The sequence below is a fragment of the Heliangelus exortis genome, chromosome 4 (genome assembly GCF_036169615.1).
Source record: "Heliangelus exortis chromosome 4, bHelExo1.hap1, whole genome shotgun sequence".
Taxonomy (NCBI): Eukaryota; Metazoa; Chordata; class Aves; order Apodiformes; family Trochilidae; genus Heliangelus; species Heliangelus exortis.
In genome coordinates, this window is record NC_092425.1 from 27,831,983 (window position 1) to 27,848,672 (window position 16,690).

General features: G+C 37.8%; 1 protein-coding gene across 3 annotated transcripts in view; it reads right to left on the reverse strand.

The window, feature by feature from the left end:
• Positions 1–16,690, reverse strand: part of SLAIN2 (SLAIN motif family member 2) — a 34,788-nt gene that overhangs the window by 13,743 nt on the left and 4,355 nt on the right. For all 3 annotated transcript variants that reach the window (XM_071743606.1, XM_071743604.1, XM_071743605.1), the window contains exons 2-6: positions 9,429–9,577; positions 5,257–5,421; positions 3,764–3,925; positions 2,744–3,103; positions 297–434 (exon numbers count right to left, since the gene is read on the reverse strand). In XM_071743606.1, the coding sequence (XP_071599707.1) occupies positions 297–434; positions 2,744–3,103; positions 3,764–3,925; positions 5,257–5,421; positions 9,429–9,577 (974 nt within the window). The remainder of the gene's footprint in view (positions 1–296; positions 435–2,743; positions 3,104–3,763; positions 3,926–5,256; positions 5,422–9,428; positions 9,578–16,690) is intronic.

Here is a 16,690-nt window from a genome sequence, read left to right on the forward strand (position 1 = left end):
TCACAGAAAATAAATGGTTTCTGAAGTTTAACTACTGTATTTATACTTTTTATACTACTTCCACATATACAAAATTATGAAAGACACCTTAATAAGAGATCAGATGTTCTTTGCATGTAATCAGTATGAGATTTTATGTACCAAAACAGCAGGCTCACACAGGTATGATTAAAAAAGCAGTATTAGTTTTATCCAGTGTGGCATGTAATGTTTCCCTTTGCCATGAAACTGCAAGTCAGCTGAGTAGCATCACTTAATTCTAATACATACACTGAGGTGTCTCTAAAGGTACTTACTGGCTGAGGCTTGAGGTTGAATGCGAGGTATTCCTCCATTTGGCACTTGGAAGTTTGAGTCACTTCTACTATTTTTCACAGACTCAACTTGGATGTTAGATGTCCTGGACAGGTTTGGAAGACTACGCCTTAGTTTTTCTGTATGAAATAATACAAAGATGCCTCAACATACAGCCTGATACTGGACAGAGTTCAAGTTATGTATTTGCAGTTGAACACCAAATATAAGCAACAGAAAGTTTTAGCCATATAAAACTATACTGCAATTTAAAAGTGTATTTTGTTACAACTCTTCTACGTTATTCTCAGATCTATCACATACAAAATATTCCTATAAAAATCCAAACATGCACATTTTTCACCTGTGGCGAAAAAAGTAAAGAAGAGTGTGTTTTGAAATTGAAACATATCTGGATTATGGTTCTCTGGATTTTTTTCTGATGTTATGGAAATGAAACAGGCAAGCTTAATTTGCAGTTTCACGCAGTTTTTAAAGTTTTTACCTAGAAAGATATTTATAATACAGAAAGCTTGCCTGAAGATTAAAAATACAGCAATATTTATCCGAGTCAATTTTGAGGACTACGCAGTCCCATATCAGCACATTATTCAACAAATAATAGCCACCCACTTGGAAAGAAACTCTTCATGCATCTCATTCAGAACCACCGAAATGTCCAGTTATGCTTCATCTTTCACATATGACTTGACTATCTACTCAGCTAATACTGGTTCTTCATGGGTCTCCTAAAATTTGTACCACTGCTCAGAGACTACAAAAAGATGCCATTAAATATTCCTCAAGTCTAATGGCATTTTGTGTATCTCCAACCCATGCAGAGCTGGGTTGATGACATACTTTGAATAGAAGACTGCAGATGCCTTGTCAGGATGAATGGCCAACCTGATTCTGTAGAAGGATGCAGGAAAGAAGTAAGCTAACCATGCACAAGTACTGAAGATGAAAACAAAATTAAGAGTCTAACCATTCTAGAGGACACGGAAAATAAAATTAAAAAAAATAAATTAAAAACAAACCCTAAAAATTGAAAAACAAACCTTTTCTGGGCTGCTGCCTGTATTGACTCTGAATATCCAAGCAATTTTCAACTGCACAAAAAACACTGCAAGAGAATTCTTTGGAAGTGTTTCATAAACAAGTGTTGCATGCTCTATTTTGAACCTTCTGGTATGTGGGATTCCAGCTTTTAGTACCTTGCCTCTCATGGGGTATTTTTGTTGTAGCTCATCCAGCATACATTAAGACTTTCATGAAAAGTCTTAATAAAAGAATGAGAAAGGAATTCTCAACCAAGTCATGATATAACTGAATAGCTTTTGCATTCTACATTTCCCTCTATACCTAACATTTCCCCAGTACACTATTATTAGAGGAGATTGAGCTAACCCTTCCAAAGATATTCTTGAATGGTTAAATTTGCAGGATCATCTTCTCCAAAAGCTTTAGCCTAGCACACTAATTTTCCTGATTAAAATTATATGCTTTCTTAGTCAATGAAATTCTGTAGGCAGAATGGAGAAAAAACAACCCCAACTAACAAAAAAACCATGCAGAAAATAAACTGCTTAAAAATGCATTTCTGTGTCATCTCTACTGCAGATATATTTTGCACCTTAGCCCAAAAGATGAAAAGCGTAAGGTGAATTCTTAATACCTAAATGTGTATTCTTTCTGAATTCAAGATTTTATTTGCCAGGTAACAACTACATTTGTTACAATGGGAATATGCTTGTGAAATTTCAGGCCAGTTAAAAGAGTTTCTGCGAGATTGCTACCAGAAAACAGTACATTCAGGAATCAAAATCATATCAAGATTACCTTATTTTGTTCTATGCATAGTAGAATTGTGTCAAGTCTACTGCAAGGTTTGGGTTGTTTTTTTTTTTATTACACAGCAATTTGCACAGCTTTGAGATATCTAAAATATGAGAAAAAGCATGACTTAAGTACTAGCATTTTTAAGGCTATGTTCATGCTCAAAGAGTTCTGCCATGCCAGAAGAAACCATTCAGCTACCTCAGAGGCTAGAAGTATGCATAAATTGCCACTTACTCTTATCTGACCAGTTAGTCTCCCTGCATTTTATCCTGTCATCTGCAAGGCCTGACCCTACCCATGAATAATAGTTTCCCTTGGGTTTTGCTTTATTTTAGTGCATTTGCCTGCCACAGAATCAACTTGGTCACCATGAAACTCAATTACACCCAGAGTGACTAGATAACATCTAAAATAAATACAAGCCTATCAACTCATCTGACTCAAAGGGTTCCTCAGCAGAACTTAAGCTTTGCTTGCCCTGCTTTTTCTTTAATCCTGAGATTAAACCACGACATTACACAGGCATGTAGTTTTAGCACTGCACACTGGCCAAAACGCAGAAACTACACAGCTACTTGTGCAATGAATTTGAGCTGGAGCTTTTTACCTTCACTTTTGACATTACTGGTCTGCAAATCTGCAGGATGGCCTTGAAGTGAAAGACGAGGTTGCTGCAGACGGCTGATCATGGGCTGGGGTGACACTCTGCTGTATTCTATGCTTCGAGCAGGCGATCGGGAGCGAGGAGAATTCCTTGGAGATTGTTTTGGTGAGGGCCAGGGAGAACTGCGAGGTGATGGTGAAAACCTGTTAACAGCGGGGTGCACTGTGTGATGTGTGCCATCTTCTTCATCTTCTAAACTCTGTGCATCGAGCTCCTGGTCACTGAATGTGCCTCGCCTTGTAGAATTGCAGGAAGAACCAGAACTACGCCGAGAAGCAGTTGCAGCGTACTCTTGTCGGAGGCCTGGGAACAATGAGAATATTGCTTACTTCCTTACAGTCCACAAATGGTTCAAACTACAGACAGTGCATACAAACATCAACCCAGTGCCCACACTCAAATTTGGGTCACATCAACCCCTTTTATTTGAGGCATTAAATTAATTCCAGGTAAGTACCAAGACAAGTTATCTTCCAAGCGATGTCTTGAAATAAGAAGGTGAGCTCATTCCTTATCCTTCTACCTCAATCATCAGTATGCTGTGGTGCTTTTCTTAACTATTCTTTGCCATATTGACTTTATATTTCAATGATTGGTTAAATCATTGTCTACCAATGTTGACAAGACTGGATTACATTTGGAAAATATGAATCTCCTGAGAAGACTGGTGGCAGGCAGTAGTCCAGTCTAATGACCATCCTTTTAGCACATACTGTGATGTGCACATCCATACTCTCTAGCATTTCTTTTGTCTACCATTCCAAAAGACACTTTTGCACAGCAACTTCCTTTCCTTATCCTGGAAAGAGAAGTCATTACTCGGCCTTTTCAGGAAAACTACTTTTGTATACCTACAGTGGAATCTACACCCTTTTTACATTCCTGCTAAGCAAGTGCTCCTGTGGTTATTCAATAAAAAAAGATCAACTGCTCTACTTTGTTTCCAGGATGGAAAATACTTACTTTCTTCCTGCATTCGTGCTAAAATTTGCACATCTGTAACATCATTTAGTTTGTAATTAGACCCAATAGAGTCTTCATCCATCTCTGATGCACTTAATTCACTGTCCAGAGAGGACTGCGGACTTAGTGGAGGATTTCTATCTGCTGAACTTTTAAGATGACCTACAGAAAGAAAATGAAGTATAGGAAATGTTTAAAAAAAGGCAAAAAAGACTCACCAATCTGAAAACAAATTCAGTAAGACAGAGTCTGACAGACCATTTGAAACATTTGACAGCAAACCCAAACTGAAAATGCAATTGAGGCATTACCTTCTAAAAAATGGCCCACATTATAAAATCACTACAGTGGCGGTAAAATAAATTAATGGCATATAATCTGATTGACCTATACCAAGTTTCAACTGCTACGAAGTCTGCACAGCTCTTGCAGAAAAAGCAACTGCATACCTGTTCCATTTGTGCTTTCATTCTCGTACTTCATACACCAGGAACCTAGGTTTGACTATATCTTTCTTGGCAATAAAGAATCCAAAGAATATTGATTCAGTGCAGAATGCTTAAAAAACAGCTTGTCTGAAAATATTATCTGTTCTGTTGCACACACCTTTGCTAAACTCTAACCTATTAGAGAAACCCCACCCATTTGCTGCCCCCTTTCATCTGTCCTGAAAGCAGATACCACATTGTAGCACACCATGCAGAGCAGATCTACATTGATTTAAACAAAACCTGGGGAATGGCTCTGGTGAACAGACTGGAGAGCAGGCTTCTCATTACAAGTCCACAGCAAACTACAGATAGTTGGATTGTCAGTGCAATGTTTTTTTCATCTTCCCTTCAAAGTAACTTGAGTTAAAGCACATATAATATGCCAGTATTCTGACTTAAGAGAGATGTTCCTGACATCACTTATTCTGATGTGAAGAAAGTGTCCATTACGCATAATAAAGGCAGAAAATGGTGCCAAAAGTTACCGTTTACACTGATGACTGCAGAACTTTGTGGAATACCTACCATCAAAATACATGCTTCTTGCTTAGATTATATTTTTCACACCTCAGATGTACACAATGGACACCAGATGTTCCAGCTAATAAGTAACAAGAGTAGCTGCAAAGACTACTGCCAACACCTATATCTTTAAATACAACTTGCATCCCAGTCAATTACAGGACCAGTTCTAGAAGGCACTTATGTATGCTGGGTCTCCACAGAATTAATGCTACATGTTCTGGTCTAACTGCTAATATGCATCAGTGATTTTAGGGATATGGACAACCAAAGAAAGCATTTTTCATCTATCTCATGCCAGAAAGTTTGCAAAAAATGCCTTTCTAAAACGCTTCAATACTGCACAGTACAAACATGCCATGAGGAAAAGTCTTGGTGTCTTACTCTAATCCCATGCACATGCAATCTATCCAAGTACGTTTCTGATAGGAAGAGGAGAAAGATGAAAGGGAGAGATCAGGCACACAGAGACACACTTACCTGAGGTACCAGGAGGTATGAGCTGTTTCACTAAAGCAGATTTCACTGGTGTTGAGGAGGGAGAGTTGAAACCACTGCTGTAGGGACTACTGGTATTTGGACTATAGGGGCTCGCATAGCTGACTGCACTGAAAGGGCTGCTGTACAAACTCTGTCTCTTGAGAGCTGTACAAAGGAGAAGGAAAGTGTCAAATTATACAGAAGGAATCAATGAAAAAACAAACAAACCCAAAGCTTTGATATCTTCTGTGATTTAGTTACACAATTCAAGTAGAACATTTAATTAACCAGGAAGTTTTTCAGCTGACTTCATCTCCTAGATATAACCATGTGGTGAGGAGGAGTGGAAGAACAGGGCAAGACAAGATAGCAACAAGTATTTTCCTTGGAAAAAATCAGATCTAAGATCACTACAACTGATCTCTTCAAAATGTTCAATGTAAGTGTTGGGAGGGAGGAGGGAAGCAACTCAGAAGACTGCAGTAGTTAAGCTATGCTAACATACACCCTACACATACAAACCAGAGCACACCATCAGGTCCTAGTTCTCCAGAATTCACAGGCTTGTCTAGATCACACAGTATTTCAGGAAGTAATCTGAAGACTAGCACCACAGAAATAAGCAATACCATCTGCAAAATTCCACAAAGCATAAACTATGATGAAAAATAAACATTAAGTATGGGAAATGCTCCAGTTTGTATTTTTGGCTACTATGAACTTTCTGGGCACAATAATGCAAACTGACTGTAGGATTTATTCCCTTTACACCTCCTGTTCTAATACTTCGGGATTTTGATGTCTATGGGTTTAATTTATTCAATATAAGATCAAAAAATGGGGTACTTTTCTATTTATTGTAAATACTTTGATGTTAAAGTGTTGTCAGATAAATTTTAACAACTGGTAAACTATCTTCATGATGATACTGCAATTCCCCTAATTCCAGGTTACTTAAATTACTGTTTTGTGCAGAAATTTACATTTTATTTTAATATAAAGAGAAAATGGAACTGCAGCAGGGGAAGTGGGAACCAATGGAAGTTAAGTCACTTTTGGTAAAATTCAGTTCCTTCAGTGCTGGAAGTATTTTATGCCTGTTGTATTTTAACAAAGAACAAACTAAACTGCAAAACACTAAGCTGGAAGCTAGAGCTACATACTTTATGATATGTGCATGTAGGTTAGATTAAGTACTGCTCAAATGCATGCTAGAAACTTAACTCTTTAAGGAATGACAGTATTGAAAAGATGCATATCCATTTTAAACTGACAAGAACAGGCCTGGCAAATTGGTTCTAAAAAACCCAAAACCAAACAGCAGAAATTAAGCTATTTAAAGAATACTGTGTGACAGTTCTGTTACTGAAAAAGGCCTCCAACAGCTACTGGTAATAGTTGAGAAAAAAACCAACAACCTGAATTCTAATTTTTAACTAAAAATCTTTTCATTCAGTGTAGGATTTTGTTGTTTTGACATTACAAGAAGCCAAATGAGACTCCAGTTCCATGCAATGTTGCTTTCAGCAGCAAAGCCTGCTTCAGCTCCTCCTCCCACCCTGCTTTGCTCTTGGTCACTGCCTTCTCAGTTGTTTAGAACAAGCAATGGAGGGGCTGAACTATTATCCAGCCTACTAAAGTCGACTTAAGTTATATTAATTATTATTCTTAATTAAGAATAGTTAGAATATTTAAATGGATTTCATCAGTGGACTTGTTTACTACTCCCATAAAAACCCCTATCTAACCAAAAGGATGGCAGAATGCAGCACAAATTAAAGTTGACTTTACAGCAAATTCTTTAAACTGCGTATCATGTAAAGGATCTGGAGTGTAAACCAGTTAATAATACCACTGCTTTAATTAGAGTGAAGACAGTTACAGATGGAGGGTGGAAAGTTTATATTCCAGCATTCCCTGTAAGTATTAAATTATAAGCACTGATTTCTGCAATTAGTAATTCCAATGAATTCTAGCAAGTTTTATTGAGGTAACTCCAATTTGTTTGGAGTGTCAGAAGGGAAATCCCCATTTTATTTTAAAGCTCAGTTAACAAAACAATTAATTATAAGCCAGATGTATTCCTATTGACTCTGACATTACAACTCCCTTGATAGCAAGTTTTTCTGGCATTTCCCATAGGAATCCCAAAGCATCGACTACAACTGGACCTTTTTTCTCATGGAAAAAAAAAAATTACTTTTCATCTCCTTCTGAAAATGTCAGTAAAAAAACCCCCTAAAATGTAAGTCTGCACAACAGTTTTTCATATCATACTTTTTACACAGATAAGTATTTTAAAATATTAACCACAAATCAGAAAACAATTGTACTACTGTATAACCTTCAAAATAGGCTTTGTACATAATATCCATAGTGATACAAAATATATCTGATCACATACAGATTTCTTTGTACACATACAGATGAAAGGATACTTTTGTTGCATATAAAAAGTACACTCTGATACATGATGACACTCCAAATGCAGCAGCAGTTTTCATCCTAGCTAATGCAAACTTCTCAGCATAGTACTTTCCCCCAGAAAAAAAAAGCTGTATCCAAAAAATTTTTTCCTGAAGTTTTTCAAACAGGGATTTCTGTAACTTAGGAAGACCTTACTATTTTTACAAGTGGAGCTACGTTTTTTATTTGGAATGTCAGACAACATTACTAAGACAGTTAACCAATTCTGAACACTAAAATGATGCTGTATTAGATGAAACATTGGCTTACAAAAGATCACACATTAGCTTTCACACCAGAAGGTAGAGTTAATGATCAATGTTTTATTTTAAGGTAAATTGTCTTTTGTAACAATCAGAAACAGTATGAAACATCTGATTTTAGTCAACATTTGGTCTAACTGGTCTTGACTCTACCTTTTGCTCTGGAAAATAGTAGTAAAAATTTGAGTACAAAAAACTCTACCTAAGTTCAGAAGACTTACTGTGTGAACAGATGTAATTTTTCCAAATGCCAAGGACCTGATATTTTTTACACAATTATGGGACAAATTTATTCTAGCAGTCCCTAGAGTATTCAAAATTATAACTAGCAAAGCCTACCACTGAGATCAAAGTTAGGTAAGTAATGATTGGTTTTGAACAAGCTCAATGTTGAACTGAAAAGTCAAACTGTGTGAAAAGGACAGATTTTACACATACAGCCACACAGTTGTTCTACCAGCTATACTGATGATGCATTTGATTTCAAGTATTTAAATTAAAATGCTGCCTCAATGAAAAACACAATCTGATCAAAGTTACTCCTTTCTAATTCTGTGCAGCTCTGTCTTAAGAAAACATTTGTTCCAGTAGTTCTTTCCTGAAGCATTTCTCTGTTCCTGTGGCTGCTTGCTTGATGTCCTCTACCCCTAGATAATTTTAAAATGCCATACAGTTTCCAGCCAACATGAAATACACTCTTGTGCTTCTCAGTATAGCTTTTTTAAAAAAAGGAAAAGTAGGCTTTAACAAAAAAAAAAAAGTAAAAATAAAGCTAGAAACTAGATGGATAGAGAATTCTAATCAGACCTTTGGCATTTTGCTGCTGGTTAGACATCAAAAAGCAGGGAATAAAAGGGCAGAGAATGAAGGCTTTCATCCTCACATGGCCAAACACTCAGTCCTTCTCAAGCTTTGATGAAAACCAACTTGTATCAAGCAAGAGTCAAAAATTCTAGATTTTTTAATCTGTGACAGGATCTTAAGTCATCAGGGACAGAAGGCACAGAAATCAGTATTACCTCCTTAAAATATTCAAGAACTTCAGCTTTTGTTTCCTTAGATGAAATAAAACAGCTCATGTAGCAGAAAACTAAGTTCCATGTCAACATACTGACAAGAACCTAACAATTACAGTAGTTCAATACATTCTTCTATTTCCAAATAATACAAGAAAATTAAATTAAGGATGTTTGTTTCTTCCTAAGAACTTTGGACCAAAATGTAACTGTGAAGTTACTATAAAGCTCAGGGTCCAATGCTTCCTTTCCTTTTATTTATACAATCCGGAAAATTAGTTTAATTAAGTATTCTTTGAAACCCATAATGAAAACTTTAGGCAGAAGTAACTGCTGGATCTCAACATCTTCTCTCACAAATATCAGTTAATTGATTGTTTCAGAATAAATATGTAGAACCCAGTGGTGTTCATATACAGGAACTCACCTGACATTGTCTGTTCCAGCCTGTGGATCAGTGACTTTTTAGCACATTCAATGTCAGGACTTGGGTAATCCAACACCTGCCTGCACCAAACTAAAGGACTGACACATTTTTGCATTGGAGTCAGTTTCTTCTTTGGGGATGTATATAACCTGAAAAGGAGAGAGAAAAAAAAACCAAAACCAACAGAAAACCATGAAGTCAGATAAAATTAACATAAGATCAGGAACGTAAGAAAAATACCACACACACAATGATATTTCTGATTTTATGCTACACCCACAGTACAACCTCAAACAGAAAGAAAGCACCAGTTTTACCTTTAACTATTTTGGATATGGAAGAACACTGATAACATATGGCTAACCCAAAGACTTCTGGCAACTGACTGGCCAGAAGAAAAAAGGCCTTCACTTTCCAGACACATTAGATATACAGACAATTTCACTATGTCACCTAAATGTAAAAATCAAGATTAATCTTTTCAGATTTAAGTAACAGTCACCTGAAAGAAGAAAATAAGGTACTGTGCAATATGCAACTGTTCCCTAAACTCAAAGATATAGCAAATAATAAGCATCTCAATAGCCAAGGAACCGTGCTAAAGTGCATGGAACACAGACACTATTTCAGTAGCCTTGAAAAAAAAAAATTATTTTTACTTATAAATTCTATCCTAGAACCTGATCCTCTGCTTTTCCTTCAGAGAGCAAAGGAACTATCTCTGACCTAAGTGGTATTCAGGAAAGCATTAAAAACAAGGAACAAGAGAAACAATGAGATCACACTTACGCAGGACATGCTGAGGCCCTTGCCCATCAGCATCTCCATTCATTTATTTTACATCAGCATTTCATGACTGAAGAAAGAAGTATTCCAGTTTAAAGGCTCTAAAAAATTATCTGAACATTTCTTCTCCCTCAACAAACAGATTAAAGAAAAAGTCATAACCAATCACACTCAGACATATCTGAGTCTTCAGGCTAGAGACAAACTTAGGATAGTGCTTTGGCAAAAGACAACGGGGAACTGCACAATCTACAGCTCTGACTAGAGCTTATGCATATTCAGAAATGGTTAAATGTGTTTCTTCTAGGGGTAATGACTTCATACTCCAAGTTAACATGGTTGTACGTCACACGCTGTAACTGAGGAACATTCGACAGTGTAATCAGGCTGTTTCCATACAAAACAGACAGCAAAAATTCTTGTCTCCTTCATGCCAATGACATCAGCAACACAGGTTTTTTCCCCAAAGCCCTATTAGATTATTATCTCATCCTTCCTCTGTAATTCTAGAACTTTTACTCTGTTTTATAAACAGATTTAGAAGATTTTTTTTTTAATTACTGCCCTTAAGGTCACTTCTTAGAAAGGCTTTCCAAGAAGCATGCTGATCAAACCTCCATTAATATCTCACCCAAAATACTGATCATTTTGTTTACAGCATGCTCTGAAACACTCTTCCCTCCTAAACTCTGAAACTAGAAAGCTGTGTTTGCAAGTGCAGGCGAGGGAATTTTTATTACCTGGCAGATTTTCAAACAAAAATGAAGCTGTTTGTAGAAATGCAAATAGCCACTGTTACATACTTTAGTCCATCTGCCTTATGCTCTAGCTAGTGTCATGATGCTTGTTAAAACAGATTTTGTAGAAATCCTTAAAATCTTCACAGGCTCTCTGCCCACAACAAAATCTAAGAGCCCATCACGTATTTATAGCCCTGAAGATCCCTGGAAAGCACAAGACCCACTCAATTTTTACAGTTCTATGTAAACAATTACAGAAATTGCTGTACTGCCTGTGATTATCTGTGTACAGGTAAAACTAATGCTTAACATTTAAGAGCTGCCTCAAACTTCAGATTTACTGCCTTTTCAGCTTGTATTTGCCTGTACTGTTTTCCTTCCTAAGGCACATTTACACAATACAAAGTAATGTCAAAAGCAACAAAGCCAATTTTTGTGCTGTACAGGCTAGACTCCCTCCTCACTCTCTTGGATAGCTGACATGCCTTGCTGTGTTTGAGAAGTTCCATGCACATACAAAGTGTTTACAGTAATAGTGTAACTGGCAAGAAATTAAAGGGCATGTCCTCTTTGAAAGACACACGAAAGCTGTATCTTCAACAAACCTACAAAACTAGTCTAATCAAGATGGCACTGGTATTCTAAGCTTCAACACGTTATTTTCAGCCACCTCCAATTGTTGCATTTGTTTCACAAGTAGTCAATTTACTGGGACGATCCAGGCTTACACAGCTTCCACTTTTACACCTCCCTTTCTAGCCAAAAATATATTGCAACTTCTCCCACTTTTCAGTCAACTTTTTCCTTCAGCAGCCCTTGTTTCACATTTCAAGACAGCACTTCAGAGTGTGTACATTTCATACAACTCCACTTTCCCATGCCTAGTGTGTGTGCATCAATGAAGTAACACGATGGCTCTTCCAGGACAGATTCTTGCACGTCATGCAGTTACCAAGTCTCATTATAAATCAATGATCTTATTTTCTCATCTGACAAAGGACAGAACACCTCGGGTTTTGAAACTTACTTAATTGCTTTGCCTAATTTGGATTTTAAAAAGTAAGACCAAGGGCAAAGCTAAAAATCAGAGTAATGCTTCCACTACTTCCCAACAGCAGGAAGGGAAAAAGAACAGAAAGTAGACTATGAAGCATGCACAAGTAACTTCATACAGCTAGGTGATCATCTTTGTCAGATTGCTGTTTGAGCCAAGATATAGAGGTTCTCATTAGCTGAAGAGCTTTCCAGGAGAGATTCATTCTCATTTGAACCTGATAATGCATTCTACAGCAAAGCAACAGAACCAACTGTCTGCACAACAACTTCAAGACTGAAGATTACACTGGGATGATTTTATACATCTTGAAACACTTATAAATCATATTCTCAAAACAGGAAACTGAAAACGATTGAGGAAGCTGCAAGCTTAGTTACCACCCACACTACAAATACAAACACAACAAAGATCTACTCCAGTTGCTCCACAGAAGAGTAAAGACAATTCAGTGACACAAGGCCAAGTAAAAGAAAATATATAAAAAGGAGCCCTTAAGCTTGATCTACTTTGAAACAGCTTCAAGGAGCCCAGACACTATGATTCTGCTGCAGAGTAATATTCCCCTCTATCTGTCATTAGTCAACTATGCCACAGCAGCATTGCCAACCTGAAGTTTAAAGCAGCCAAGGGCTCTACTGATAAGTTCCAGGAACATGCAGCACAAAAAGGGCAGAGCTTTTGCAGAAAGCCTATTGTCACTACAAGCTCATATGATAATGTCAGACAAATGGGACAAGCTGTAGCATGTTGCACTGGAACACAGCAGAGCTGGAGAAGGCTCTGAAGAAAGAGGATGTGACACTAAGGTAGGAATGGAATATCTGTGTAAGGATTACCTCACCTGAGGGACACCTCCCAGTGCATTAAAATACAAGAGGCTAGTTGCCACAGCATGAAACCAGAAGCCAAGATTCTAATTGGGTATCAAAATCCTTCTACTGCTTAGTACAAGAGTGAGAGAAAAAACATGCAGATGAATATGAAGTCACAGATCTGAATTAGAAAGAAGATGACAAGTGGAAGGAACTCGAGCTACAGCTCATTTATTTTAGTCACATTAAGTGAAAACCAGCAGGTACAATAGAGGCAACGAAACCAAGAAAGCAGACAAAAGATGTAACAAGATTAAGAAAGCAACCTGAAGCAATGTAAAGAAAAAGTAAAAACCTAAGGACAGATCAGTAAGAAAGTTCCCTAAAATACAGGAGGGAAATACAGAAAGGAAATGCTACTAAAAAATCAGGAGAAAGTAATATTGGTCAGTCTTGAAAACAGGTAATATAGAACACAACAGTGCCAGTCTGAAATTTGATCAATATAAAGCTTTCAGGAAATCCTATTTGGAGCAATTTATCTAAGTCAAAAATTAATATGATTTTGCATAAATAATTAGAGCTAAAGATCTCACAAGAATCTCTGGCTGTACAGAAAAAAAAACCAGAAACAACCCAAAACCTAGGTGACATCCCTGCACATATCTGGCCCACAGATTTCCTCTTTCCTCCTTCCCCACCCCTGCAAAGTTCCTATCCTGCAGTTGTAACTGACTGAGAGACATTGCTCAGCCTGCAATTGCTCATTTGTTGGTGTACTTAACTGAATGTTTCTTATTTTTGAGAGATGCAGGAATTACAGCAAAGCTCCAGATCTCTTAAAATAAAAAAGATGAATACTACAAAAATGTTTGGACAATCTCATTAAACCTCCACATTAAAGCATCAAGTCTCAACTACATTATGCAATTTTCAAGTAGAATTTGCAGCTTTCAGAGAGGTTGCAAAGTGCAACTGGGAACATAACTACCTTCCTGCCACCAACAATTAAAGATAGTTAGCTGTGCTCTGGTTAGGTGCTGGAAATTATAGCTATTATTCATTTCCTCATAATAACATGCTGTCTGAAAGGGATGTTGTAGAACGGGAAAAGGGGCCTCCAAAAGATTGGAAGACTCCAATCAGGTAACTTCTTTAGAACTGTCACACAAACTCTGTACCAGTGTCCACTGTTTGAGAAGCTTCTGAGAAGGAAGTTTTTAGAGCATATATGTTCTATTATGGTATTGTTGATACAATCCAGAAAAGCTGAGAAGTTCTGTGTCCTATTAACCATGTTCAAAAATATAAGTCTGCTTAATTACTGAGCTTGAGAGCACTACCAAAAGCTTCAAGAAGTAGAAATATGAATCATGCCTAAACAAGACATGATTACAAGGTAAATTTCACAAATACCATTAAAAAAATGAAAGAAATTAATTAAGCTTTTATAATATCAAAATACCAAACATGTCTAAAAGGAACATCACACAAGAAGTTAGAAATGGAATAAAGTTCTTCCTCCAGACCTCAAACATCTGTTTCACAACAAACAGATGTATCAAAGTCTTGGAAATAGAATATTATTTGATGTTACACCAGTTGTTTCGTCTGACTGGTAACTTCTCTAATCCTTAGTTTTCTCATATGCTTCTTTTCAAATTATCTTCCTACTTCGAGAAGCCATTATTTGAATTTGGTTAAGAAAACCTCAATAAACAGAAAACAAAAAACCAAACCCCAACACTTTAAATGAGACTGACATTTAATCTGCCATAAAATGAAAAAGATCAATTTCTCTTTTACTTTGGTCACAGGGCAGGAATTGATCAGAACCCGCTTGGTTTCCAAGAGGCCTAAACCACACTAATAAAATGCCATTCATTCAGGTGCAGCTCTATCCTAACACACCCTACTTGCCCACTACAGAAAACTTTAGGGTTCCAATCATAAAGTTAGTGCTCAAAGGTCACAGAGAAAAATGAGCTAAAAAACAGTAATTACAGACGACACTCACATTTTCATCCTCCATGTCTCAAAATAGTTAGTCAATTAACTGAAATAGATGACTAGAACAGAAACAGAACAGAAACATGAACTATCAAAAATAGGCACCAATTTAAGAGAGGTAATTCCTGAATGAGAATGTGTATAACAGTAAAAGTACACTCTCAATTTCAAATTAACAGTATACCAAACCAATCGGAGGTATTAAAAAACACTTAAAAATTACTTTGGACTATTAACAAACCACCAGCAATTTCACTTTAAACACACAGTAACTGCCTTTTGTTTGTAAATGAAGTCAGTCAGCTGTTAGCTATTTCAGCCCTACCAAGGAAACTTTAGATTGTAGTGGCACAAAAACATTGATAAGTGCTAAGCTAGCTTTTATAGCCCCGTCATTTAAAGAGGGCACAACCGTTCTGAAGTTTGCTGAGCAATTACGTGCACAAAAACTTTACACAACAAGTTCTATAATAGACCCTATGTGCATAAAAGAGTTAAGTCTGAAGAAAAAGCACTGTATGCTTTCCTCACATTTAGAAGAGATCTCAACCAAGTTTAGACAAGGGACTTTGTAACAAGCTGGCACAGGGTAACTACAGTGGATTCACAGCACAATTACTCAACTACAGTAATTACCCACGTGTGCACGCTTATCCTGCAATAAGCTCTGAACAGCTTATTTTTTACAAGAAGCATAGCAAGCCACCTTGCACTCTGGACATCCATAAGTCGATGGGTCCAGATGGAATGCATCCAAGGGTGCTGAGGGAGCTGGCGGAGGTCATTGCTAGGCCACTCTCCATCATCTTCAATAAGTCATGGGTAACAGGAGAGGTGCCTGAGGACTGGAGGATAGCAAATGTCACTCCAGTCTACAAGAAGGGCAAGAAGGAGGACCCGGGTAACTATAGACCGGTCAGCCTCACCTCCATCCCTGGAAAGGTGATGGAACAACTTGTTCTTGTCACTATCTCCAGGCATATCAAGGACATGGGAGTCATCGAGAGCAGTCAGCATGGTTTTATCAAGGGTAAATCATGTTTGACTAACCTCATAGCCTTCTATGAGGAAATTACTAGGTGGATAGATGATGGAAGAGCGGTAGATGTGGTTTATCTTGATTTCAGTAAAGCATTTGACACCGTCTCTCACAGCATCCTTGTAGATAAGTTGATCAAGTATGGGTTTGGTGATCAGGTAGTGAGGTGGGTCAGGAACTGGTTGAAAGGAAGGAGTCAGAGAGTTGTAGTCAATGGGGCAGAATCTGGTTGGAGGGGCGTGACTAGTGGAGTCCCTCAGGGGTCGGTACTGGGACCGGTGTTGTTCAATATATTCATCAACGACTTGGATGAGGGTATAGAATGTACCCTCAGCAAGTTTGCTGATGACACTAAGCTGGGAGGAGTGGCTGACACACCAGAAGGCTGTGCTGCCATTCAGAGAGACTTAGACAGGCTGGAGAGTTGGGCAGGGAGGAACAAGATGAAATTCAACAAGGGGAAGTGTAGAGTTTTGCATTTGGGGAAGAACAACACGATGTCCCAGTATAGGTTGGGGGCTGACCTGCTGGAGAGCAGTGTAGGTGAAAGAGACCTGGGGGTCCTGGTAGACAAGAGGATGACCATGAGCCAGCAATGTGCCCTTGTGGCCAAGAAGGCCAATGGCATCCTGGGGTGCATTAGAAAGGGTGTGGTTAGTAGGTCAAGAGAGGTTCTCCTCCCCCTCTATTCTGCATTGGTGAGGCCGCACCTGGAGTATTGTGTCCAGTTCTGGGCCCCTCAGTTCAAGAAGGACAGGGAAGTGCTTGAAAGAGTCCAGCGCAGAGCTACTAAGATGATTAAGGGAGTGGAGCATCTC